Raw genomic sequence first — 26,291 nt, forward strand, 5'->3', positions numbered from 1 at the left:
TTTTCACCTTGCATTGTGGTCTCGGTTCAGCACCACCCAAACGGACAATTTTTATGGGAACAAATTTTCGGGAGGTCAGGCTTCTTCTATTTCCAAGGGTTAATCTTATTTTTTCCTTTGTCTGTCTCTTACATTGCGTTGCTTTACAGTTTTTGTTGCCTTTGCTTATGCGTTTCTGTGGGATCGATATGGGACGGATGAACTGGGAGGGGCGGTGTTTTTACTTTTTTTATGTTCGGTGTTGACTGGGGACGACGGAGTCGGGTACGCAAGACGACGAGCGACGGCATTAGCCGATCGATGAGAGTTCCGGAGATGCCTCGCTTCCAGCCAACTACCGCCACACCTCCACGCCAATCGACCACCGGTACATACAGGTCTTTATCCCGCTTTTATCCTCGAACACTTTTGGCGGTGACGGCCTTTGGCTCGGATGACGGGAAGGGGGCTCCGGAGACCCAAGTAAGAAAGCAGGCAGCGTCGACTGTATTTGCTTCCTGGGGACGCAAGAGAAACATGCCACAAAAGAAGCATAACAACATGCTATCTTATTGTAGATGCGCAGTCGGAACGGGAAGGAAGACAGAAGGAAAAGGGTGCAGAGGGCGGAAGAGGGCGAACAAGAGAAGGGACCGTCCATGGGCTCTCGACTGTCGAAGAGCATGAGCAGCTTTGCTTAGGGACGTGAATCTCCTCATCCAAGGCTTGCTTTGCTTCAGACGGTCGCAAAAAACAAAGGAGGCTCCCTCTTTCGTGTTGCTGCTGCTCTCCTTTTTCGAGATCTGCTTCGCGTTTGTACTACTACTACTTTTTCTATTACTTGTCTTACTTCACTGCGTTTGTTGCGTCTTTCCCACGCATAAACGTAGGTAAACAAACCGTACCAAGTCTATTTTATATTGAGTTCATAATTTCTTCTTACGTTCAGTTCCTTTTTCTTGCTTTTTGTTGATTGAGGCCATTCGAGTGGTTTGGCTTGTCGATACAGAGCTATCTATGGGGTGCTAACGGACAAGGTGTCTAAGAGGAGTTGGATTTTTGAATCGGTCAGCAATGCCCGCTGGACGACTCTATTGGCATCTTCTGACAGGGAGATGGTCAACAACGACGGAAGCAAAGCAGCTCTGATCTCCATTTTCTCGTCTACAACGCAGAAACTGCCCATCAGAGAGAGGTAGGAGCTAGGCAGGCGTCCCCACAGTCTCACGATGCGTGCCACGGAAGTGGGAAAGGAGCAGGCCTGGCGTTGCACTACCGAACGCCTTCTGCACACGCCCCGTTGCGTTCCTCCCAGTCGGCCGCAAAGGGTTAGAACTTGGCTTCAGTGTGAGCCGTGGCTGTGTTTCTACACCAAAGAGGGGTGAGATACTGGCTGTATGGCGCAACTTGGTTGTGGATCGCGAATACAGGTCGTCCAACTCATCCTGCGTGGCGGTACGACTCACGCGAGACCAGGACTGTCTATTTCACAGACCACAGGTCACAACCTACCTGGGGATTTGTTCCATGTATACTCAAATGAGTAGCAAAGCTGTCAGTGCAGAATGGGGGGTTTTTTTTTTGGCACTTGTGATCGTTCTCAGACAGCCAGAAGTCTGCCTAATCTGGAGGGCGCAAGGCGACAATCGCGTGCTCACGTCCTCCCACGGCATGGTGGGACATCAACCTATGGATGCAAAATTTCATCTAGTGATGACAGGCTACTCCTTGGATATATCAGCGCAACGTATTTTCACTCGCCCCTCTACAAAAAGAGAGATTTTCACTGGAGTCAACCATCGTCCCACTGCTTGCACAAAATGTAGAAAGATGAGGTACGATGGAAAGCAGTTTGTTTTCTTTCAAAGAGCACAAGCAGAGTTTCGCTCCGTCTTTCGAAGTAAATGAATCATAGTGATAGTATGCAAGGGCGTGTGAGGGCGTGCGAGGGCGTGTGGAACGTTCCCCTCGCGCATTCTCCCCGCATGAGTCAACACGGCGTCATCTTCGGAGGAGGGGTGTGAAGATGGCTTTACAATCGTGCATGGTTGGTTATCTGTGGATCCAAAGCAACTATTGCAAAAGTATTAAATTTATTACATATTTCAGTTTTGTTGGTGCCTGTTGTGCCTGACGCCGTCGGGTGGTTTGGGCCGACGGACTAATAAATAAGGACCCCACTGAGCAGGCTATCGTGCGAGGCTGCAGCCTTGCGAACGCCCCCTTGGTAGTCTCAACGACGTGCCTTGCAATGCATTGTAGTATGTCAAACAACGTTTCCAAAACTAGGGTATACGACGGTATAACTAGCTGACGCTATATAAACCATATAAACCATATAAACCACAAAAATCTTGTAGAGGCCGCCGATATCTCGCAGGAGGTTAGAACTTCATGTTGAAATATTCAGGCATAATCTCAAGGAAGGACCGTTTGTTGTTTGCTGGGACGAGAAAAGCAATGCGCTGCAGAGTCAGGTATGTGAGCGACTTCCGATACGCTAAACCACCGGACACACCGCGGGCTGTCGCCATTGCAACGGCGGATTCAAAGATATGATGGGGCATCTGGCGGTAGAAGACACCCAGAGAGTAGAACAGGCCGAGGATCCCGGAGACTAGTGTGTCGACGCTGTACTGGAGCCGGATGGTCCTCTCATTCGGACCAGCGCTGACGTGTTCGCAGGCGGAGACCACTTCTTCTCCCTCCTCGTAGGTATCCCATTCGCTCGGCAGTACGTCCACTTCGAGCAAGTTCTGGAAGCCCTGCAGCGTCAACTCCCAGCTGTCGTTCCTTTGCAGCTTGCCACCAGCAAAGACAATCCATGAGAGCAAGTCGAATGTCGCACGCAGGCGATCCCGCAGAGCCTTGCGGCCCTCGCGAGTCTGGTTTTGGCTGGCCGGATAGGGCCCGCCGCCAAGCAACAGCCACTCGGGAATCTGCGTTTTCCCGAGGCTGGGGCTACGCATCAGGGCCGGCGCAACAGTCATGCGGAAACCTATGAAAGCAATGCCATCCATGGGCCGTTCGGGAGCACCCACACCGCGGTCTTCAAAATAAGAGGCCAGGAGTGTAGAAGGTGTCTCATCGGGCTTCGGATCGAAGATATCTGAGACATGCATGCTTTCGAGAAAGTAGAACTGGTCCATCGCAAAGCAAGCATGGGCAGATACGAGAGGCCCCGGGCTTTTCGTCTCAGGCACCTTCACGTCCGGTTCATCTTCTTCATCGTGGTCTTGGCTGGCTTGGTTGCGACTTTCTTGCTCGCATTCGACAGCCTGTTCGTCGCAGCCGAGATCGGAATATTCATCTGAACTCCATCCCGGGCTTCGATCTTCGCCTTCAGGAGAGGATTCTTCGTCATCGTCGTCGTCATCGTCGTCGTTTAATTCCTCGTCTTCGGCACCTTCTTCGTCGTATTCGTCTTCGCCATCATCAAGGGTCTCAGAGCCCCTATCAAGCATCTGTGTGCTGACAATGTGTTCTGTGGGATGTTCTCTGACAAGAGCATCGAAGTCGTTCATATTGAGGACAAATTCCGCTGCAGCGTCTCGCTCTGGCTCTTCCGAAAACGGAATGGGAGTATGGAGGTATTTCTTATTTCTATTCTTTTGCAGCCAGATCTGCATAGACTCGACCAAGTGGTCCATTTTCATCCAAGGGCTGTTCAAAACCGCCGTCTGGGGAAAGGGGAATACGTTAGCCGTCGCCACGAAAGCCCAAACAAAAAGTTGAAGAATAAATAACAAAGCACTCTCTCACCATCAGGGCCGGATTGATGAGCCGGGCCTCGGCTCGTCTGGCCGCATTGTGCTTTTTCAGCGGCCGCTTGTATCGCTTCGGCGTCAAGGTCAGGTTCCACTGCGGCTCAAATGCAGCGAGCATGAGGTCACGCAGCGTGTAACGGCTCGAGAGCATCCATCCAAGGCGTGGACTGGCACGCGGAAGATTGAAGTTCATGGAGTAGAAGAAGATGCGCTCAACGACCTCGAGTGGAAACCGCTGGTCCATCGGCACCGACCTTTTGGTCCGGGCACGACGAGCTGCATTCGGGGTTGACAGCGACGATGACGCATGCCCCGACTTCTTCTGCGAGGCCGGGGACGACGCCCGAGACCGCTTGAGCGGTGATGAGGATGACGAAGGCAGCGTCAACCCAGCCGTCGCAGCGGCCGTCTCCGAGTCGCTGTTCGGATGGCCGGACGACGAGGCGCTGCCGTTGCTGGCATTAGAGCGGTTGCTCTTGCGCTTGCCCCGCATGCGGATCGGAGTGAGCTTCAGGGCTGACGACTGCGGCTTCTTGTAGGTGTCCATGTGGGAGTCCATTGCGAATTGGGGTGCTTTGAGGAAGGCTGACGGATGGTAAATAGTGATGAAAAATGTGTGAAGCGAGGAGTTGGAAGAATGCGGAGAGATAGGAAACCTGGGTGCGCGGCCGTGGGCTGCGGCTTCCTTTTTAGATGACGTCCATGGTGATACGTTTCCAAAGTCACTGTACGTGAAGGGAAGGCGCATCTGGCCAACTGGTTGTTTTGCGCAGTATCTGACTCCGTGCAAGTGCCCAGATGCTGTTCTAGTATTACTCGATGCGCAGGAACTGGAGGATGCTAATTGCCTAAACAGGGCAAGCGCGAAGCGGCACTTACTCTGCCAGCCTGTTGGGTGCTGTTGTATGCTGTGTATTACTCTTCCAATATGTCGTTGGTTGGCCGGGGGGGAATTGTACACTAAGGCAAGGGCCGCCTCCAGTGGTGGGAGCGTGAAAAATCTGCCAGCCGCCACCAAAGCCGCCACAACGGCGCGGGTCCTCTGTTCCTTCAGTGCCTCGGCGCCTTGGTTTGTTCCCTGTATCTTACGGAGCACAATGGCCATGGAAATGGCGCCAAAATCGGAAAAAGTTGGATCGTGATAGCAAACAAGCCAGTTTCGCCTGGCCTCGACGCCAACCGACCTGTTGAGCGACCAACTGACACGGCGCGAGCGACGGCTGCGACGGGATTACAAACACTTGAGCAAGCGGCCAAAGAAGAAGAGGGATCTTACAAACAGGTACCAAACGAATATCTCGACATCCGTGCGATAGCATCGCTTTGACTTGACCACGTCCATACAGCGAGAGACACGTCGGTTCCTCGCCTGGCACAATGTTGGCGTCACCGGTGCGCCTGCAGCCTGCGCCGTCGGCGGGTCTCTTACGGTTCCTGCGGCACCAGTCAGAGCTTTTGTTTGTGACCGACGACAACAGTAACGGCGGCAGCAACAGCAAGAAACGGCTGTCACGAGTGCCGTCGGCGAGCAGAAAGAACAGCACCACGCACTGTGTCAGTGAGACGGCTGTTCCTGTTCTGCAAGCGTCCCTCATAGACCTCGACACCCTCATCCCCAAGACGCTACGCGCACGATGGCGGCCGGCGACGACGCCCGTTCCACCCATTCCTCGCAAGCCTTTGAACAAGATGGCGCTGTTGGCGACACCCTTTTCTACATCACAACCCGTCCAGGCTTTCCCATGGCGGCGTTCCGACAAACGACAGAAGCGGGCCGTTGGATCGCCAGTGGCCCGTGCCTCGTGGTACGACCGGGCCATGGACTGGCACTGGGCCTGGCATTGGCGCAACAGCGGGCCAAGAGATTGCGCGGACACACAGGTGGGCGGGAGCGCAGGCGGCCGCCGGAGTTCTCTGCTGCCGGGTGACTTGCCCGACCACGGTGCCGGGGCCGAGTTTGCGTCGGTCATGTTCAATGCGCGGCGGCTGCAGACGGCCAAGGCCGCTTTGGAGCCGCGGCTGCGGTGCACGGAGGTGGACGAGTACGGCGAGGTCATTCTCGTGGACGGCGAGTTCAAGAAGACGGAGCTGATTGCCAAGTACGGGCTGCTGCCGCGGGATCTGCGCAAGATCGACTCGTCGAACCTGCCGCACATTCTCGTGCGCCCGGCCGCCATCCTGCTCAACCTGCTGCACCTCAAGGTCCTCATCAAGGCCGACCGCGTGCTGCTGTTTGATGTCTACGGCTCCAAGACGTCGTACCCGCAGTCGGCCTTCATGTACGACCTGCAGGGTCGGCTGCAGCAGAAACAGGCACCGGGTGCGGCGGGCGGGCTGCCGTACGAGTTCCGGGCGCTGGAGGCCGTGCTGCTGTCTGTGACCTCGGAGCTGGAAGCCGACTTTGACACGGTGCGCGAGCCCATCCTGCGTATTCTGAGCGAGCTCGAGGCCGACATTACGCGCGACAAGCTGCGCGTGCTGTTGGTGTTGTCGAAAAAGGTCAGCACGTTTGAGCAAAAGGCCAAGCTGGTGCGCGATGCCATCGAAGAGCTGCTCGAGGCCGACGACGATCTGGCCGCCATGTACCTGACGGAGAAGAAGCACGACCTGTTCCGGGGCGAGGACGACCACACGGAGGTAGAGATGCTGCTGGAGTCGTACCACAAGATCTGCGATGAAGTGGCGCAAGAGGCCGGCAGCCTGGTCTCGAGCATCCGAAACACCGAAGAGATGTAAGGACGAAACCCCGCTAAGCCCCGTTGGCTATATCCATCTGTCATCTCTGTCGCACCCATGCCTCTTTTCACACACGCATTGCTAACCAGCCACAGTGTCCGTGCCATTCTTGATGCCAACCGCAACGCCCTGATGCTGCTCGATCTCAAGTTCAGCATCGGCACACTCGGCCTCGCCATGGGTACCTTCCTTGCGGGACTCTACGGCATGAACCTCGAGAACTTTATCGAGGAGACCAACTGGGGCTTCGGCTCCGTCACCGGCATCTCGTTTGCCTTTTCGCTGCTCGTCTGCTGGTATGGCCTTGTGAAGCTGCGCAAGGTGCAGCGCGTCAAGATGCACGGACCCTCCACCGCCAGCGGCAGTGGAGGCGCCGCCATGACCACAGCCGACTGGGCCAATTCGTTTGCAGCCCTGCCACCCGGCGTCACGTCCGCAGGCTTCGCTAATGCGCCGTTGGACGCCCGGAGCCGCGAGCGGTTGCGGCGCCTGGGCATGGTTCGCGAGGTGTTGATGCGGAAGAAGTACTATTAGAGCACACTGCACAAACCAACAACACCCCATGTCTTGTTACCACCAACCCCCTCACATATCTTACTAAATGTCTGTACGCTGTACGATAGACGGCGGCCGAGGAACGGCCCATAGCTCATAGCTTGGTCGCAAGCTAGACTCACCATTATCCAAATAGACTCCTTTCTTTTACATATGACCTCTTTCGTATTGTCCATGGTACCCTGTTATACTCCGTACGAAACACAAAGAACGGGTAATCATTTCAATCGCCGATCCCCTCCTCTTTCCTGTGCCTAGTCCTTCATGTGTTCGATCCGTCTCTTGCGCCTCTGGCCCCTGCCCTGGTTACTCCACATGTTCATAGTCCGTTACCTGCAACGGCCATTATCAACCTTGCGCGTGGTGAAAGTGGAATCCTCGTTGGCTCGAAGTAGAATGATGAGAACGCGTTAAACTCTCCCATATTTGGATAATGCCCTTCTACCTCCGCATCAGCCTCGTCAAATGGCCAAAGGCACACGGCTGCATTCCGTCGGTGGCTGCTTGAACGGCAAAAAAGGCAAGCTCCTTGTGCCTTGATCCTGGATATGGCTGCAGTAGTGACATCACCATTCTCAACGACAGGCGGTTGATTGGGGCCATGGACAGGTCTCGCCAGCATTCTACCCCACAAATAAGGACTGGCGCAGAAGAGAACCCTGCCGATTAGCGCTCATAATAAAAAAAACAATGGCAAAATACGACGTTGAGAAAAAAAATGGCATGGAAGGAGCAAAGCTTCCTTTTCTTCGGGGATCCAGTGCCTTCTGCCACCCTATGGCGGGCCTTGCCTCGCGCAGGTTGGTCTGTTCCTTCCCACATCTGTGGCTGTTACCCCTGCTTGAAAGCTTTTTTGCAGGGCGGATGACGTCACGGCTCGCTCTTTCTGTCGCCAAAGGCTCCAAATGACACGAACTGGAAAGATGAGCAGGTGCTGGGTCCTTTTGCGCCTTCCGTTGCGCGATGCAATTCAAAATAAAGCAGGAGCTCGATTTGAATAAATTCTCCGACATCTGCTCTCTCTTTGGCTTTCATCTCATTCTCTTCTGTCGCTTCAGAATTACAACAACAAACCTTTCGCTACCACCACTTACACGAAAAATACACAAACTCACACAAAAAACTACACTACCAAACCGTCAACATGGGTTGTGTCCTGTCCTGTGTATGTTGACGCCGCTTCTTTGAGCTTCTTCTCAGAGTTTTTAATTTTCTCTTTGCTAATGTACCCCTATAGATCGAAGGCATTTGCCAGGCCATTGGGTCTGTCCTGATAGGCATCGCTAATGCCATTGGCGCTATCATCATGTTCATTGTTGACGGTGTCATCGCCATCTTTGATATTGTAAGTCGCCTCGCAGCCGGTGTCTTTTTCACGAAACAATGTCTAGTCACAAAAGAAATTTCACGCTAATAAGCTTGTTTGCAGATTATCGGCTGCCTGACGTGCCAGGGCTTCCGCGGCCGAGGCTTGCGCAGACGACGCCGCGTCCACAGTGCGGTCTAAGGAGGCCCATGAGTCGGATCGACAACGAATGACGAGTAACGACCGCGCATGACCTGGAACGGAACGTTGCGCAGCATTCACCGCTCGTCTAGAGGGGGAAAGGGGGGTTGCATTTTCATTTGATCACGGACTCGGCCACTTTTTCTGTTTCTTCTTGTCTTATGTTTTTACGATGCGTTTCGGCTTGTCCCTCGGACCAACGATTCCCAATATTCCACAAACCCGCCACATCGATACCCATCCACATATAGCTTGTCTTTTTTACATTAGTTTGCTAGATTCATCAGAAAACTGTTGCTCTGATTTAGGCGCTTCACTCTAATAAATACAATCCACATGCGCAAATCTCTGGATATCTATTTTGTGACCGAAGTGAGGATGGAAACAAAAACTACCAACGAGTATCACGCAGCCTTTACCCAGCCTCTTCAATAATGTCCTTTTTAAAGAACTCGGAAATCTGCCGAGCCGATTCTTTACCGACTATGGGCTCGAGTTCCGGTGCGTCCATGGCTGCAATGGCCGCGATGCTTTCCGTTTCCATCACCAGTGTACGAAGATTCACCGGTGTGACACCCGGGACGGCCGCCAGCATCTCTTGGGGCTCAAGATTAAAAGGTTGGTCGTCGGCACGTGCGTGTGGGTCGAGTCCGGCACGCACGGCCGCTACCGGATCGGGCTCGGCTTCGTGCGACTTGAGCCGCTCAAAGATCTCGGCTGTCTCATAGGGCGACGACGCCCACAAAATACGCAAGCGCGGGAATGCAAGCGTCAGAAGCACAATCTTGCTCTGCAAGTCGTTGGCGTTTTGTGGGTTGGGGATCACGCTCGAGCTCGACGAAGACGATGAGGCCAAGTCGGCAAACGGCTCGAGCGTGAACGATTTGTTCATGTCAAACTCAATCAGCAGCATGGGGTCGCGGTAGTGTTGGAACATGGTCTCGCACTGTGTGTAGAGGCGGCCGTCACGGAACGACGAGATGAGATCGCTAATGGACTTGCGCTCGACGCAGATATGGTCTGAAAGCACGTAGTCGCCCACAGTCAACATGCACGGCACAACGGCCATGTTGCGCCCGTGCAGCAGCGAGGGCAGCGACGAACGAAACTCGCGGACATCCACAACGACGCGCGGCTGCGTCGTCGCTGCTGTGGTCAGCCGGCCGCCACCGGCAATACGTGTATTGACTGTCCGTAAAAAGGACTCCTGGGGGTCGTCCGCGTTGGAGATGTTGTGTGATGCCGTCGTTGTGAGCGTCACCGCCATGGAGGCGCGCTCCTTGATCAGTTTCGTGAACGCGTCTTTTTCACGGCGCACGGCAGAAAGGTACTTTTGCTCTTCGACGGAACCGCCATAGTACATAAAGTAGGTACGTACGCTGCGGTCGTTGTGTGACGATCGGTAGACCTCGATGCGCCGGATGAACGCCGCATCTGGCTCATACATGATGATGTACCGCGGCTTGACTTCTTCCAGTACGTGCTCGTCCTGGTCGCCGTCGTAGGCATGGATCACCACAAGGTCGCTCATGTCGTACATCTGATAGAAGTCGTCCATGTCGTCCAGTGGATCGGCCAACGCCGCCAGAATTTCGGCTTTTTGTTGAGCCGCTGCAATTTCCGCATCTGTATTGATGCCGCCATCAGCGCTTGTTCCCGGCGTGGACCCTGCCTCCGCGGCATGGATCTCGGCCATCAACTCAGCGACCTCGTTGGGCTTCTCAAAATACTGTGCGACGCTGCCGTTGGCGGCTCGTCCACCAGACACGGACGCAGAGGCGATGGCCGATGCCGTGTTGGCTTGGCCCATACCGCTGCCACCACCACGCACACGCCGACGCTTGTTGGCCGGCGCGTTGCTTCGGACCGCACCCGCAGGGCGTCCCGTGCGCGGGTCGATGGCGCCGCTCAACGCCTTCTGGTTCTCTGCAAAGAGCGTCGCATTGACGTTTGCAAATTCGCTCTTCCACTTCAAATAGTTGCGCAGTTTGCGGCGCATCATAAACGCGCCCGACGGCCGGTCTTCTTCAGCGTCGAAAAATTCTTCTACTCTCGATTCGGTGCGCGGCCGTACATGCATGGTCTGCAAGAAATCGCGCAACTGGCGACATGTGTCAACATCGCCGCACATGATCAGGATGGTGCCGTTGGAGTCGTCGCGTGGTACGCTTGCGAGGTACAGATCGCGGTCAATCTCCTCAAGAATATCACCCAATACGCTCCACTTGGGCTGCTCCTCGAGGACAGGGCGTAGAGTGTTGCTGCTGCTGGTGTTGTTTCCGTCAAGGCCGCCCATGCCATTGCTGCTCTTGAAATTATGCTTGCCTGTGTAGACTCGTCGCTTGGCCGTGTCAAAGATGGTCTGGGCAGCATCGAGGAAGAGCCAGGGCGACTGCGACTGGCGTGTGGATCCAGGCGGCGGCGAGTGCGCAGCATGAATCGTGTCAAGGCGCTGTAAAAATGCGACTGCGTCACACTCGACAATCGACTGCAGCATGCCGCGCAGGACCGTGAGATCGCCGACAATCTGCTTACTCTTCCAGCTGACACGGTGCCAGTTGGGGTCGAGCTGACGGCGCACCATCACGTCGAAATTCTTGAGCAGCGCGCTGTCGAGATTCCAGTCTTCCATGTCGAGGCCTGTGTTGGACTTTTTCAGCTCATGAATACTGACCTCGACGCACTCGAGAATCGCGTTTTGAATGTCGCGCATGCTGTCGGTCATGGCAACCTCAAACTCCACGACCTCGGCGCGCTTCTTGCCCTCGAGGGCCGTGGCAACGGTGACGTGGAACCGGGGCCAGAGAGACGCTTTCCGCAAGAACAAATTGCGCATCATGGTGGCCAGCGGTGCAAAGCCCGTTGCCAACGCCTCCGGGTTGTCTGAGAAGGCCTTGAGGAAGCCGACCTTGTTCTTCTGGCGGTAGATGCGGAGAATGAAGGCCTCCAGGGACGTGGCTACGACACGGTCCGCATGCAGCACCACCACACCCGTAATGGCGGTCGGGTTGAGCAGGCTCGTCAGCAGGTCGACAACGAGGATGCGCGACGTGACGCTGAAAATGCCGCCGGCCGCGTACATCTTCTCGCGCGCACCGACCGTTGTAAAGTCCGTGTTGACGACGGTCAGGCCCCGAGCGCGAGGTGCCATGCTGATGGCCGCGTGCTCGGCCAATGCCTCGCCGATCCATCCATTCTCACGGTCGTCGGCATTGACAACGAGCACCAAGTTGTTGCCCGCGGCATCGTACGAGTGCAGCAGGTTAGTGACGAGGCGCATGAGGCCCAGCCCCCGTGCTAGCACGACGAGCTCATCATCGGTGCGCAGTTCCTGAAAAAGATTCTGCTGGTACTCCAGCGGCAGCGACAACTTCACCGGCTGCGGCGCGCTCGACGAAGACGACGACATGCGGGGCGCCAGTGCTGTGTCGTCATGGCGTGGCGAGTGTGGTTTTGATGGTGTAATTAAGGTGCGCGTGTGGGTGGCCTACAGCGTGCGTCAGAGGGTGCACCCAAACAAGAATTCTGAATGCGGCAGTGCGAAGACTTGGCCGAGCTGGAAGAGCATCGATCGAGAACACGCAAGTTATGACGATTCGTGAAACAGGCTTGACCTGCTCTAGGCAGGAGGCCCAACTCGCCTTCCTCGCGAAGTCACGTGCCACTGTGGAGAAATACTTTAAATGCACACGAGCAGTTTAGGCCTCCCAAACCGGCCGCACCTTCCCGCTATGATGCTGTGACAGGAGCAACCCACCTGCGTAAGTGGGACGACGTCATCGTTTTCGGCAGGAGCTCGTCAGCCATATATAGATGGCAGCCTCTGTCTCTAGGCATCAAGATTCTTGTCTATAACAACAAACAGAAGAGACAAGACGCGATAGACACGAGACTTGAAGATCAGCAACAACTTTGCAAACGCACAAACCATCAAATACCTATCTCTACAACTGAATCCATTTACAATGTCGAACTCCTCCAACTCTGAGCCCAAGTTCTCCACGCAGGTGGAAGATCCCTCCAAGGTGAGAAAATCTGCGGCACCGGCAGACCGCTTTCGTTGCCTCATTCTATCCGCTCCTGCTAACCAACGCCAGCCCGACGCCCCCAAGCACCAGCACGGACTCTTCGAGGCGGCCAAGGACAAGTTCTCGGCCCACCAGGGAAACCCCGGCCCGGTCTTGCTGAACAGTGCTAGTGGCGTACCGCAAGAGGGCACAAAGGAGGAGAGACGGGCAAAGGCGGAGGCGCTGAACAAGGACAATTAGACGGGAGGCCACGATAGAGCCGCCAAAGACAACTATTCTTGGAACAATTGAAATCTTTCTACAGTTGAAACGTCTCCATTAACGTCGTGTTGTGAATTTACCGTCGTGTGATGGCGTAATTACGTAGTCTTACAGCGGTGCTGTCCCTAGTTTACAGTGGGATGCCCCTGAGCACTGTGCCAGAGGCCTTTGTCCAGGGGCTGTGCTCAAAGTGGCGCCTGTAAGAGCATGTTGGTGGCTGCCACTTCAGCTCCCGTCGCTGGGCTGTCTCGTGTGTTCGTCGTCCTTGCCTTCTATGAAACACGGAAAGAGTGGCGCAAAAGGTATTCTTACTGATTCCGGAAAACCGAATGCCGCGCAATTGAAGCAGCTACGATGGACTACTCATATTTTGTAGGGGCTGTTTGTTCCTCGTTCCCTCGACTTCGTGCATTTGCACTTTCCATGTCGCTAAATGCCATCTTCCTCCTGCCTACTTTGTAGGCTACGACGAAAGCACTTGCACAGCTGCGGTCACCCTCACAGCCCGCTGTAGCCACAGCTTAGGCACTTACCCAAGTGAGCGTAGCGCCAGAGGACGTGCGTGGTCGTTTGTGCGCCGCCCAGCGAACAGCCCAGCAGCCCAGCAAAGGAAGGTGCCCGACAGAAGCCCAGCGAATCCGAGTGCGTAGCCAAATCTTGCCATTCATTGGCCGTTGGATTCCATCCCTCCTTCCATTTCTTCACCCTGCCTCACGCCTTCCACATCGGTCTGCCAGCCGCCCTCATTGCACGCATCGGGCTCTTTATCCCTTTTCCGCCGACTCTCGTTCCCTGTTCACCCTCACGTCTTGTTTCACAAATCGACTGCCCACGCATGCTGCTGATCTCGGCGGCCACGACCTCGAGACATTGCCGCCCGACCTAGCCAGCACGCCAGGCGCCATCCCCATTTGCTGTTGCGTCGCTCGCTCCTTTACCCGTCTGCCTGCCTCATATTATCGCCCGCCTGCTCATTTGCCCAAAAGGGGCATCTCGATTTCTCGGTAGTCCGACGCCGCGTGCTGTCGAGGTCTTTCATGTTTACTGCTTTACGGTCTGATATCGACGACCAGCCGACGCTCTTCCTCCAATTCCCCCCTCCCCCGTACACACCATGCCGTCCGTCCTGAGCGAAGCCGACAAGGAGACCGTCAAGCGCTTCGTGCCCAAGGCAAACAACAAGATCCAAGCCGTCGCCGTCGCCAAGCTCTACATCGCCTTTCCCAACCGCCAAAAATGGACGGACACCGGTCTCCAGGGCGCAGCTGTGCTCTGCAACGACCTTGTCGGCAACACATTCTGGATTAAGATGGTGGACATCTCCGTACGTCTCCCTCGTGATCTCTCCCTATCCTTCTTCTTCCCCTTTGCATTCGCTCTCTTTTCCCTGCATCTTCGTCTTAACTTTGGCTAACCCGTGCAGTCCGGAAACCGTGGTGTAATCTGGGACCAGGAAATCTACGACACGTGGAACTACAACCAGGACCGTGTCTTCTTCCACACCTTTGAGCTGGAGGACTGCCTCGCGGGGCTGTCTTTTGCCGACGAGAAGGAGGCCAAGCAATTCAAAAAGAAGATGGACGACCGCGAGAAGAACGCCAGCAAGGCCACGCGTGCCATGCCTTTCGGTGGCGCCGCTCCCGCAACGACAGGTGGTCACAAGCATTCGCGACTCGGCGGCATTTTCAGCGGCCACCGCCACTCATCCGCACCTACACCACCCGAATCTCCACGGAGCTACGGACCGGGCCAAGGCTCTGGATTCGGCCACGGCCGGTCAGGTAGTATCAACAGCGGCCGCGGCCCGACGCCGCCGTCTGAGTTTGCGACTCTCGACGCCTTCGACCCCAACTGGCGCGAACACTTTGGCGACGACTTGCGGGCCAAGGGTCTCACGGACGAGTTCATCCGCGACAACCAGGACTTCATCGTCGACTTCTTGCGACAACACTCTGCACCGGCACCCGCAGCGCCAGCGCCAGCAGCATCAGCGCCTCTTCCACAAGCGGCGGCCCCGCCGCCTCCGCCACCTCCGTCTGCTGCACCCTCTACTGCAGTTGCTGCAGCAACTGCTGCTGTTGCGGCGTCTGGTGGGCCAGGCATGCGTGCACCACCACCGCCTCCTCCTGGAGGTGGTGTGAGTGGTGGTGCGGCAGCAGCCAAACGGGCAGGTGGCCAGCCGCCTCCACCACCTGCGCCTCGCCGGTATGGTGCCAAAACTGACCCAACACCCGCCGCGCCGCCACCGCCGCCCGAACCCCCCCGTGAGCCGTCCCCGCCGCGGCCCAAGTACGCTGTGCCACCGGCCCTCGCCGATGCCGGTAAGTTCGCGCATTCGAGGATGCCGCCGCAACAGCAGAGCCGTCCCGTGCCAGCCACACCGGGTCCTCCGCCGCCACCGCGCCCTCCAAAAACGGCCATCGACGACGACGACAACGGCAACGGTGGACGCCGGTTTGGTGTGCCTCCACCCTTCAATGGCCAGCGCAACGTTCCCCCGCCTCCAGCCAGCCGCAACTCTGGCTCCCCCGCCCCGCCCCTACCAGCACGCGAATCTGCACCACCACCGGCGCCACCACGGCCCCCAGTTGGAGGTGCCCCTCCCCTTCCGCCTTCCAACACGCGCCCTGTCCCCATGCAGCCGCCTCCGCCGCCTGCACGGAACTCTGGTCCCTCGGCGGCACCTCCACCACCACCACCCCCTCCGCCCCACCCCAACGGTGGCATGAGCGCTATTCCTCCGCCGCCACCACCACCACCTCCTCCTCCTGCCCACCCCAACGGTGGCATGAGCGGTGTCCCACCACCACCCCCTCCACCCCCGCCTCCAGGTGGCTCTGGTGGACCTCCTCCACCTCCTCCGCCGCCGCCACCGCCTGGTGGTATGGGCGGCCCGCCTCCACCTCCTGGACCACCTCCGCCGCCGTCTGGTGGTGGACCGCCCCTGCCGAAGCCTGGCCAAGACAGATCTGCAGTGCTGGCGGGCATCCAGAATGCAGGCGGCATTCAGTCACTGAAGAAGGTGGACAGGAGTCAGATTCGCGATCGCAGTGAAGCACAAGTGGGCGGTCGCAGTGCAGACAGCGGCCCGGCTGGTAGTGGGATGCCACCGGCTGGTGCTGGTGGCGGCGGCAACGTTGCAGGCTCGCTGGCCCTGATGGCGGAGCTGCAGAAACGCAAGGAGAAAGTCAGCAAGAGTGGTATGTTTTGTTCCCTTCCATTCGTTTAGTGCTCTCCACACAAGTACCTGTCAAACCTTTTCTAACAAAACGCAGATAATGAAGAGTCGGACGACGAGTGGGATTAGGAGGGCCGTGTTCGTAAGCCTGGGCTTTGTGCTGAGCGTGCCATGAGATGGACCACGCCATATTGATGCGCCAACGAGTCTGAGTCTGTCCAGGTCTTTTGGCCTAGCCCCTTATTTTTGGATATTGGATAGGAAAAAGTTGGGCCAGAGACGTACGAAGGAAGAAAGGCACAGATGATCTACTGGACACATGTGTCAACCACAAAATTGCATTCATATGAACAATCGTACATTGACTGCAACGTCTTATCGAGTATGGCTTAAAGCTGAGCCATCCTAACCGGTGTATTCTCCACGGTTTAGTCTCGACAGCCTCGAACTGTTACGGTCTCTCATTTTTTTTACTTTTATTTTTATTTCTTTTGCTAAACAGAGAGACGTTTCCGTCCTACACGTTTTGCTTCGTGTCGGATAAAGCGACAGTTTTTCTTTCGCCGTTTCTTATGAATCAATCAACTTTTTGGACGTTGGTCACTTTACTTTTCCCATGGTATATCGTACAGTATAGTATATACATGCAATATAAGCCGGCACGTTGGGCTCACTTGAACCCGCGTGCCACTTTGGGCTTTTTCTTCTTCTTGGGCCGCTGACTCAACGGTCCTCCTCTGTGGATGGTAGGCTGCGACGACGGCATCACCTGGCTCGACATTATGGTGTTGTGCATCTGGCTCTGGCTCTGGCCGGGAATGACCTGGCTCGACACAATCTGGCTTGGCAAGATCTGGCTGCTAGGCTGAATGCGCGGCACGGCGGGCGACGACATGCTGCTTCCTCCCAGACCGCCGCCTAACATCAGCAACCGGTCGCGGTCCCGTATGGCCCGTTTTTCCATGCGTCTGCGCCGCCGCTCCTGGGCCTCTTGCGCCCGGCGGCGCAACTCTTCCTCGGCCTCACCTGCCGCTCCCAAGGGCACCCACTGGAACTGCTCTGGGTCGCTGCCGAGCTGCCAGTGCGACAACAAGCGCAGCTCGCCTTCTTTGCGTGTCGGCTCCGACCGAATGGACTTGGCGTACTGACGCAAGCGCGCCACAACAGGATCTTCTTGCGCCTCCTCCATCGACACTTGCCCATTGCTGTCCGCCTCGGCCTCGTCGCCACCCTCGAGTGATGGCAGGATACCACCAACACCGCCGCCGCTGCCACCGCCACTGCCTTTACCGTCGTCTTGTGACGAAGACGGGAGCCAGGCTGGAATTCCGCCGCGGGCAGACGATGGTGGTTCCCGCAGCTGCGACAGCGCCGGCGACGACGAAAGGTGGTTGCGGAAGCGCGACTCGGCGTCGGACCGGGGAAAGTGGGCCGAGTAAGGCGTTGAAGCGGAGCTGAGTCCGCCGTCCTCAACCCCTGGCGTGGTTCTCGCGCTTCCGCCCATAGCCATCTGGCGTGGCATAACGACCATGCTGATCTGCGAGAAGAACAGCTGCACAGTCGCAAAGGCCAAAAGACCCTGACGGCGTGCATCGGCACTGTTATGACCCTGGCCATCACCCACCTTGTCAATCAGACAGAGCCCTGCCATTGTGTCGTACAGGGTCGATGCGCCGCCATTTCGGACCTCTCCTTCTAGCATCTGGTTCGAAATGGACACGCGGCTATCTTCAATCGGCCCAATCTCGACTTCTGCGAGCTGCCGCGTCCAAGAGTAATCGGTAAGATCAGCCCCGTACTCTAGGATGTAGTCGTAGTTGGAAATATTGAGCCTATCAGTGTTAGCATGATGGAGAGGACTGAAAGACAAATCCTGGTCGGTATATGACTGAGATTTACACGTACAATGTCGTGTAGGCAAAGCTTCCATGCTCAGTGGCAATGTCGAGAATCTGCCGAATAATGTCTAGCGGCGATGGATTCTGAAACCCGCGGACCATGTCGGTCGCCTCGTAAGCCGACTTTGCAGCTTTGTCCATGTGTCTGTTCAGGAGATTGAAGAGTCGAGCCATGTTATACACCTCGACGGGTCGGCCAGAGCGGTTGCCCATGTAAAAAGCGCTCCCTGCGGGCAGTCCCCGCTGGCTGTTCTGGCCGGTCAAAGGACCTGTGCAGAGCAGGTGCTCTTCAATCCCATCGGAGACTACAAAACTTTTTCGAAGATATCTGGAGCCGGCCTTCCACCTCTTTTCGGTTTTGCCCTGTCGTTCCGAGTGTCTCCTTTTTAAGACAGGAGGGAAAGGGGCCAGCCTCACAGGCTTGGGTCCCGACGAGCTCACACACAGAGACGACCAGAAACTCAGGTCGGCACCCAGTGTCAGTATCTGCAAAACAGTCACGCCCTTCTGTGCGTATTCGCATCCGATCGGTCCAATGTGTTTCGGGTTGGTCCCGCGTATTTGGACGATTTTAGGGAGCAAAACCATCGTCTGCTGGCCGCGAAGGCGGGACTTCGTCTTGTCACCATGCGGACCAAAGCGTGGACGGGCCAGCTGAAAGACCTGTTGCTGGAATGTCGACTCCTCTCCATCTGAGGACTGCTGAAACCAGAAAACGGCTACCTCGGGGTGCTTCATAGAATATACCAGTACAACAGCCACATCGTTGCCCTGATACGACTCGGCCTTGGCCACAGATATCTTTAACGTTTTATCGTCAGGGCCTCGCAAGTGGGGGCAGGAAAGTAGGAGGAGAGGCTGCGTCAGCTTTGGCGATTTTGACGACTTTGACGGCGTTGACGAGACTCCCGACGCTCGTGCAGCTTGGAGTGGCGACAGGTCGAGCCAAAAGACATTGGTCGTCGTCAAAACAAAAACATGGGCCGTGTTGACCGGCGACACCTGGACATCGAGGACAATATCCACACCGATACTGTGCACGGCATTGCACGTGCGCAAGACACCGTCCGGCTTTTCGACGGCGGTAGTACTGACCGACGTTGCATTGTTGACCAGGAGCGTGTTTGACTGGGGCGCATCCTCGTCGACTTTCGGCAGCCAAAGAATTCTGTGCAGATGACCAAGATCTTGAGTGACGACCGGCGGGCCTGCAGCAGGATCATGAGAAACGGTGCCCCTTGTGTGCAAAAACGGCAGCAAACCCGTTTTGCGTGTATGCCTGCTGCCCGTAATGTTCCAGATCGTCCACTGTCCGCCCTCGTCGATAATGGCAATCTGCGGCGGATTCGTCTCGGTGGCCGGGTTGAATGCCACGTCGCAGTGGGCGCGGCCACCAGTCTTGCTAGTCGCAATGCGGATAAACGGGTCCGCTGTAATGTACGTCAGGCCGCGCACGACGTCATGGCAAGAACAATGCTTCTTCTGGACGGGGACGCCGTGCAGCGTCGGCTGGAAGATGATGGTCTCGGCCGCTGTCTGGACGAGAATCCACCTCAGCGGCCGCTTTGTATTGTTGTTTGTCCCGTGGACGTAGTCGGTGCTGCCCGTGGTGAACTTTATCTGGTTGATCGTCAGGGCGTTGTCGCACCAGTGGCCTTCGTCCTCGGGATCGATGTTGGTCAGCTTCATTGTTGCGCTTCCGTCGGTGCTCCAGCCCCAGTCCTCCGCCCGAGCCTGCACGATGCGCAGGGCATTGCCCGACTGGCCCGTGGGCATGGCCAGTGCAGGGCGGGCGACAGGTTCGCGGCCGCTCATGTCTGTGATCTCGCCATACGAGAGAAGCGGCAGTCTTGTCCGAGGCGACTGATATAGCTCAGATTCCAGAGCCTCTTGGAGAAAACCGGCATACAGCGGCCCTGCCATCCCTTCCAGAGCCTCGGGGGCATCTACGAGAAGCTTGTTCAGATACGAATTCGGCGCTGTACGGACACTAGAGACGTCTACCGCCGTCGGTGGGTACCACTCCTGAAAGCGAGCGACTTCTTGAAATGTGTACACTAGCTTTGGTGAGCAAGCGGCCCAGGGAAAACAAAAGCACAAAGTCACCAAGCTCTTTGGTATCAACCTACCTAATCCGGGAGACCGGTTCGTGAGCAGCTTGCCAACGGCTGCCTTTCTGTCTTCGGCGTCGACATCGTCGTCGTGGCCGTCATCGTGATTATTGGCAGAGACATAAGTCAGCCGGCCGAGGTGGCCAAACACCAAGTGATTGGCACGGTGGTCGCGCACAAGACTGGTAGGCAGGGCCTTTGCACCCGCAAACTGCCCGGGACGGTGCCTCTCAGCCATCTAGGTGAGAGTGTGGCGTATTCGCAAAAGTCTGAGGCGATAATGTCATGTTTTGATGATGGGCTTGCGAGTCGCTGACTTGTAGCAGGTGCGTGACAAGCCGAGTGCGGTCAATATTACTCAATTATGTGAAAAAGTTGAGAGCACACGAGAAATGAGAAATGACACCAGTATTCAAGAAAATTGAATGCGGGCAAAGCTGTCATGCATTGATTGTTTCTTCAATCCCAAAAGTAAAGCTTCGTTTTGCTGGTGAAGTGAAGCTGGGACGCTAGACGCTGAAATGTGGGTCCACTGTCGCTGGACGCGGCAGGAAAAATAAGACGCCGCACTGCACCTGCCAAAATCACCAGAGCGACAGGCCCTAGTCCCAAAGAAGAAATACAATATAAACAATGGCGCGCAGCGGCAGAATCGCGACACTCCATTTCACCGTTGCAAACTGCAAAGCAATCAACGGCGCACGACGAAACGCGACGCCCAGATATCGCGACAATCGAACGTCCTTTCCCTGCTCTTGCGGCATTGTCACATACAATACGACCTGCAAATCACCAAACATACCGACGTCAACGGGAACCCCATATCCCTCACAATGTTGACGACATTCGAGCCGTCCATGTCGACGAGCCGGCAGATGACGGCGCCGACAGGACCGTCCATGGCAGACCAGCTGCCGAGCATTGATTTTGGCTTTGATGCGCTGCGTGAGCGCATGGCACGCTTCACAGTCCGCTTCGACGGCTTCATCGAGCAGGGGCGCAAGCGGGTGCTCGAGGAGCGCAACCAGTTCCGGATGAACGTGGCAGAACTACAGGGTACGTGTTTGGAGTCTGTGAGCGGGCGACAACGAGATGCCTGCACAGAGCTAACGCAATTGCAGAGGACGAACGAATGCGCAAGCGGGACGTTGAGATTGTGCAGCTCAAGTCCAACAGCCTCCAGCAGACCATGGCCAAGGAGAAACAAGAGAAGCAGGAGATGGAGGCGGCCATCGCGACACTCGAAAGCCAACGCGACCGCCAGGAAGCCGAGCGGGACGCCCTCGCGCGCCAGGTCGCCGACACGCAGCGGGCCATCGATGCGAAGATCGCCGCCCAGCAAGCTCGCGCCCGGCAGCGCGAGGCACAGGCGCGGTTCAACGTGCCCGAACTCGACTTTTGGGTCACCAATCTGTGCCTCACCATGGAGGGTGCCGGAAACGATGACCGTCTGCGCTTCGTATACACACACATTGACGACCAGGACTGGGCGCGTGAGGCGTGGTTCGAGCTGGATACGGCGCAGCGCGACTACGCCGTGCGGCACTGCCGGCCGAAACTGGAGCGCGAAAAGGTCGACCGGCTGCTCGAGCGTGTCAACGAGACGCGGGAGCTGGTGGTGCTGCTCAAAGGGATGCGGGAGCTGTTTGTCGAAGCGATGAAGTCGTCTGTATAGACTGGAGACGACAAGAGCGCGGGTGCAAGAGGCCAAATGGAGGCCAAAGGGCCCTCTCTGGCATAATGACATTGGAAGGGATTGGGTCACTGTACTACGGACTGGACGAACGGGCGCAGACAAGGCGTTTTTGGTTCTTTTGGATACCTCTGGTTTCATGTTTTTGTTTCTACTTTCCGGAATGTATAACGAGCCATGCAATATCTGTGTCTTTTTCCAAATGTTGAAAATCCAGCGAGGCAGATGGGTTAAAGACTCAAAGCTGACAGCCGTGATTATTATTTGCTTGAAAAAAAACAAGAAATGTTACTGGGATCCAAGGCGACGAGTACTCGAAGTCATACTCCCTACTTTACGCCCTGTACGACGATGTGGGGCGCCGTGTGTGGCAGGAAACCTCATGCGCAGCGTCGCGCCTGCCTTCTCCCCGCATCGCGCTAAAATCAATCTCCAATCCGTTCACAACACAACCTCAACTTTTGCAACGTCCAACAAACACACAACTCCGCAACTGTCTCAGCGTCAACATGCCCGCCGACCACACTGAAAAACAGGCGGCCGCCCAGGCTGCCGTCGACATCCTTCACGAGATGTCCACCATCCTTGTTCGTGCCCAAGCGACGCGCTTTCCCGCCGTTTCGCCAATCCGCCGTTTCGCGCTTTTTGCTGACTGTTTTCTGTCCAAATAGAATTGCCAGCTGGACCGCCGCACGCTGTCAATCTGCATCTCCATGATCGAGAATGGCGTCAGTCCCGTTGCCCTAGCAGTATGTATTTTCCCTCGCCACCGTTTTGTCCATAAAATGAGTGCGTCCGGCACGAAAATCAGCGCGTCCAGCACGCTAACTATACCGTTCCTCCACATAAGAGAGCTGTGGTGAAGCTGCGCGAGACAGGCCAGCAGGTGGAGCAATACATGGCGACGCAACAGAACCGATAGATTGATGGTGGCCTGAGTTACGATGACGAGACCGTGCCGGAATGGCGTACCGACAGCATACAATACGACGAAACGAGAACACGATTGGACGAAAACAAAACACTTCAGCATGCCCACAGGAATAAAGGCAAAATGGTCAAAACATCAAAGCCGATGGACCCCGTACCCAACAAGACCTAGACAGGGATGCCGTCGATTCGTATATGGACTGGCGACTGGGAGCAGAAAACGCGTGTTTGAACAGGACCGTCTGTATTGACATATGGAACGGGCTTCTGGCTGCAGGCCCATGATACCGTCTGGACAGACTACTAAGTGGCATCGCTTTGAATAAAGGACAACATGGCATGAGAGGCCGCACTGTAGCCTGCAAGGACACATCGACATACCTGTCAACACCACGTCGCAAGCGACCCTTCGACGATTTGCGCGAAGCAAATGCCTCTCAGTATGAGGCAATACGAGCATAAAAAGTGTGCTGAAGATAAACAATACATAACATTTTGCTGCCACTATACGATGTAACAATTTGAAAGACACCAGAAATAGGAATTCCTTTCGGTTAAGGAAAAGGAACAACGAAAATCCTTGTCACAATCGCATGTGTCCCATTATCCAAGTTTGTTGAAAGCTGCAAAGAATCGTGCCTAGACAAAACAAGCATATGAAAATAGACAGAATGAAAAACGGCCAAAACAGGCACGTCGGACCCCAAACGTCCTTGTTATGCATATATGCGTATCGTCTGCGTGTTTGTGCCATGCGTGAAATACCCAAAAGTCTCGCTATACGCTATATATGTTCCTTGTCCCATGCGCCGTATAAATGCACAAGCAAAACAGAACAAAAGAAGGGAACAGCAAACAGAAAAAAAGAAAATTTTGTATCATGCCTCATGCGTCGTTGTCAAAAGTCGTGGTTTGTAGTATCCAGTCTATATCATGCAAGTACTCCGTATGTCTGCATGCATGTACCGTTGCCGAAAATGTCCAAGTGTGGTTTTGGGGAGACAAGGATGACCAAAGTGGATTCCCCGGTTTTGTTGGGAGTCTCGTCGGTCCCGGTATGATGACAATTGTCAAAACACAATTCTTTTTTTTTTCAACAAAAAATTCCCGTCCTGTATTTTGTAATCAGTTGCGTTGAGAAACGGGAGGTCGACCTTACGTACTACTGCGTCGAAGAGGTGGCGCAATAGTCAACTGGAGGGGATAACACTATCGGTGCCCAAACAGCTGGATCGGCTCCTCGTCATCATCATCGTCCTCTTCCTCGTCTTCGTTGTTGTTTTCGTCTTCGTCATCATCATCATCGTCGTCGTCTTCACTTTCATCGTTGTCGGCGTCCGAGTCGTCCTTTTTGCCCCCGCCGAAATATGGACTGACTTTGCGTCTCCCCCATGACAAGGCAGCATGGCGATCAAAAAGGCCAAGAATGTCACCGTCCTCCATGTCAGAAGACTGCTGGTAATCGTCCTCGTCACCTTCCAACTGAAAGCCCTCTTCGGAGTAGCCGGGAGGTGCAGTCGCAAGAACGGGCGCCCGCGTAGGCGATGTCATAAAGGCCGGCGAGGCGGACCGGAAAGACATCAGCGGTGGGGATCTAGGATGGGCGAGGGCTATGCCGCTGTCTGGCCGTGGACGTGACGACAATGGTGTCGACGGGACAGAAGGCGCTGGTTGTAGTGCGCTGTGAGCCGCAATCCCCAGCTGGGAACCAACGGCGGTGCTGCCCTCTGTCGCTGCCATTCCTGCCGCATCCGAGGCATCTTCGGGCGTGCTCTGGCCCGTCTCAGCAGCAGTGTTCTGCCCGTCGTGTGTTGCTGGTGGGTTGAGCAGGAGAAGCTCAACGGTGTTGTAGGAGAGGCAGACCTCGCATCGCAGGCCACCCCAGTGGTAGGTGGTGGATGTTTTTGCCTCGCAGTCGTTGCACAAAATGACAGCGCGCGTGTTGGCATATTCCTCGGGCATTGGTTGTTCTTCCAGGTGCTTGTCAAGCCGGCGGAACATGCTTTCCATGTTCTCGACGCTTTTGTTGCAGATGGGACACTTGTACGACCGCTTGATGTACTCGGCGCGGCAGTCGTCATGGATCATGTGGCCACACTTCATTGTGACAACCTTTTTGTGCGTCGTGAAAATGTACTCGCCGCAGATAGGGCAGTCGCAGTCCATGACACCTTCTCGGCAGCGGTGCGACTCTTCTTGGTTGATTGCAATGCACGAACCACATTTCTTAGACAGATCGTTAGGAACAACAACATATACAATAAAGTAGTACGAAAAAGAAATCGACACGACATAAACATACCTTGCAGTGGAAAAAGTCCTTGCCTAGGCCTTCACCGACACGGCAGATGCCGCAGTCGTTGCAGTGATAGATGCTCTTGTCCGGATCGTCATTCCACAGCTTGCAGATGCTGCAATAATAGCGTGCAGCCGACTCACCGCAGTTGGCACATACATCACCGACTCGTTGTGCATGGCCGCAGAGCATGCATAGCATATGCTTTGTGTCACGGCGCGGCAGGATGTGTTCTTCGGCGTCATTGTGGCACAGCCGGCAGGTATACCAGCGCTCGCACGTATCGCACTGCAGCTTCACATTCCGGCGGTAGTGCTCACAGCCCAGCAGCTGCCTTCCCTCCTCATCCCGCGCAATTCCGTCGCCTGTCACATTCGTGTCCGGTACGTAGGTCGGCCGTATGTCGTCTTCGGTGAGACTAAATGTCTGCATCTGTGGCGGTGATGTTCCGTGGGAGTACGCAGCGTGCCAAAACTTGAGGGACTCGAGCGGCCCAAATGATGCTGGCGCTTCGTCCCGGATCGAAGCTGCAGTAGCCGGTGGGCTTGATGGTGTCACAGGCCGCAGTGGAAACGCGGTTTTCCTCGAGCGCTGGTAGCTTTCCATCAACAGGCTGTGCATCATCTTCGCTTTGTCCTCTGCGGCAATGTCGCGCGACTGCACCGCCAGGATGCGCCGCCGCAAGGCCTGCATGCCGTCGTCTTCGGGCAGTTCTATATTCCCATAGAACCCCGTCGGCAGGGAGGCCGGGGTACCCATCGCAAGCGACCCTTGGCCAGCTCCACCAGTATGCTCCCCAGCCTCATCCGCCACGTTCAGCAACCCAAAGGGGTCTTCAAGCCCGATCTCGGCTGCATTGCTGCGTCGATGCGCCTGTTGTCCTTGCGGTGCTGAAGTTGACAGTGCAGCCACGGCGATGCCTGATCCAGACACCAGTTGGTCTTCATGATCTTGTTCCTGCTGTGTCTGCAACGAAGTCGTACGGCTGTGTCGAGGAAATGTATTTTGAGAACGAAACGGTGATGGTACCGGGCTTTCGGCAGCAAAAGTGTTCGCGGAGGGACTCGAAGTTAAGGAGCGTGCGGAAGCAAAAAGTCGTGACAGTCCAGACGGGCCTTGAGCGGTTGTCTGGCCGCCTAACGCCCCGCCAGCCTGCTGCGGCCCTTGTGACGGCTCGGCAATCTCATCGCCGTCAAGTGCCGACGAATCTAGATCTGACGACCCGAGTGGCTGGTCGAGCGGCGTTTCGGAACCCGGGGAGTTGAAGTTGGACGAGAGTCGGCGTGCTTGGCGCAAGACGGGATTAATGATGTAGTCAGGAACAAGAGAGGGCATTGGGCCAAAAAAAAAAA

At 55.8% G+C, this 26,291-nt stretch overlaps 10 protein-coding genes across 10 annotated transcripts; 6 read left to right on the forward strand and 4 right to left on the reverse strand.

The window, feature by feature from the left end:
• Nucleotides 1-2,363: 2,363 nt before the first annotated feature.
• On the reverse strand, nt 2,364-4,305 carry SPSK_08833 (uncharacterized protein; the record flags this gene model as incomplete). Its single annotated transcript, XM_016735419.1, has 2 exons — nt 2,364-3,659; nt 3,742-4,305. The coding sequence occupies 2 exons, from the start codon at nt 4,303-4,305 to the stop codon at nt 2,364-2,366; spliced, it is 1,860 nt and encodes a 619-aa protein (XP_016588178.1).
• An 818-nt stretch (nt 4,306-5,123) lies between these two features.
• Nucleotides 5,124-7,016, forward strand: SPSK_08866 (inner membrane magnesium transporter MRS2, mitochondrial precursor; the record flags this gene model as incomplete). Its single annotated transcript, XM_016735452.1, has 2 exons — nt 5,124-6,478; nt 6,578-7,016. The coding sequence occupies 2 exons, from the start codon at nt 5,124-5,126 to the stop codon at nt 7,014-7,016; spliced, it is 1,794 nt and encodes a 597-aa protein (XP_016588179.1).
• A 1,165-nt stretch (nt 7,017-8,181) lies between these two features.
• On the forward strand, nt 8,182-8,544 carry SPSK_11014 (uncharacterized protein; the record flags this gene model as incomplete). Its single annotated transcript, XM_016737235.1, has 3 exons — nt 8,182-8,202; nt 8,275-8,382; nt 8,467-8,544. The coding sequence occupies 3 exons, from the start codon at nt 8,182-8,184 to the stop codon at nt 8,542-8,544; spliced, it is 207 nt and encodes a 68-aa protein (XP_016588180.1).
• A 415-nt stretch (nt 8,545-8,959) lies between these two features.
• Nucleotides 8,960-11,953, reverse strand: SPSK_08455 (DNA excision repair protein ERCC-4; the record flags this gene model as incomplete). The annotated part of the gene is made up of 1 exon (XM_016735052.1): nt 8,960-11,953. The coding sequence occupies one exon, from the start codon at nt 11,951-11,953 to the stop codon at nt 8,960-8,962; it is 2,994 nt and encodes a 997-aa protein (XP_016588181.1).
• A 556-nt stretch (nt 11,954-12,509) lies between these two features.
• SPSK_10111 (uncharacterized protein) lies at nt 12,510-12,812 on the forward strand (the record flags this gene model as incomplete). The annotated part of the gene is made up of 1 exon (XM_016736667.1): nt 12,510-12,812. The coding sequence occupies one exon, from the start codon at nt 12,510-12,512 to the stop codon at nt 12,810-12,812; it is 303 nt and encodes a 100-aa protein (XP_016588182.1).
• Nucleotides 12,813-13,947: 1,135 nt separating this feature from the next.
• SPSK_08712 (WASP-like pretein las17p) lies at nt 13,948-16,140 on the forward strand (the record flags this gene model as incomplete). The annotated part of the gene is made up of 3 exons (XM_016735300.1): nt 13,948-14,157; nt 14,257-16,033; nt 16,109-16,140. The coding sequence occupies 3 exons, from the start codon at nt 13,948-13,950 to the stop codon at nt 16,138-16,140; spliced, it is 2,019 nt and encodes a 672-aa protein (XP_016588183.1).
• Nucleotides 16,141-16,681: 541 nt separating this feature from the next.
• Nucleotides 16,682-20,258, reverse strand: SPSK_08379 (uncharacterized protein; the record flags this gene model as incomplete). The annotated part of the gene is made up of 3 exons (XM_016734978.1): nt 16,682-17,843; nt 17,917-19,966; nt 20,039-20,258. The coding sequence occupies 3 exons, from the start codon at nt 20,256-20,258 to the stop codon at nt 16,682-16,684; spliced, it is 3,432 nt and encodes a 1,143-aa protein (XP_016588184.1).
• A 595-nt stretch (nt 20,259-20,853) lies between these two features.
• On the forward strand, nt 20,854-21,695 carry SPSK_09693 (uncharacterized protein; the record flags this gene model as incomplete). Its single annotated transcript, XM_016736265.1, has 2 exons — nt 20,854-21,076; nt 21,142-21,695. The coding sequence occupies 2 exons, from the start codon at nt 20,854-20,856 to the stop codon at nt 21,693-21,695; spliced, it is 777 nt and encodes a 258-aa protein (XP_016588185.1).
• Nucleotides 21,696-22,222: 527 nt separating this feature from the next.
• SPSK_10907 (uncharacterized protein) lies at nt 22,223-22,635 on the forward strand (the record flags this gene model as incomplete). The annotated part of the gene is made up of 3 exons (XM_016737145.1): nt 22,223-22,300; nt 22,385-22,462; nt 22,534-22,635. 3 exons carry the CDS (start codon nt 22,223-22,225, stop codon nt 22,633-22,635), a joined length of 258 nt encoding a protein of 85 aa, XP_016588186.1.
• A 1,217-nt stretch (nt 22,636-23,852) lies between these two features.
• Nucleotides 23,853-26,274, reverse strand: SPSK_08621 (uncharacterized protein; the record flags this gene model as incomplete). Its single annotated transcript, XM_016735212.1, has 2 exons — nt 23,853-24,869; nt 24,946-26,274. The coding sequence occupies 2 exons, from the start codon at nt 26,272-26,274 to the stop codon at nt 23,853-23,855; spliced, it is 2,346 nt and encodes a 781-aa protein (XP_016588187.1).
• Nucleotides 26,275-26,291: the final 17 nt, after the last annotated feature.

Source organism: Sporothrix schenckii (assembly GCF_000961545.1).
Source record: "Sporothrix schenckii 1099-18 chromosome Unknown Cont44, whole genome shotgun sequence".
In the NCBI taxonomy this organism is placed as follows: domain Eukaryota; kingdom Fungi; phylum Ascomycota; class Sordariomycetes; order Ophiostomatales; family Ophiostomataceae; genus Sporothrix; species Sporothrix schenckii.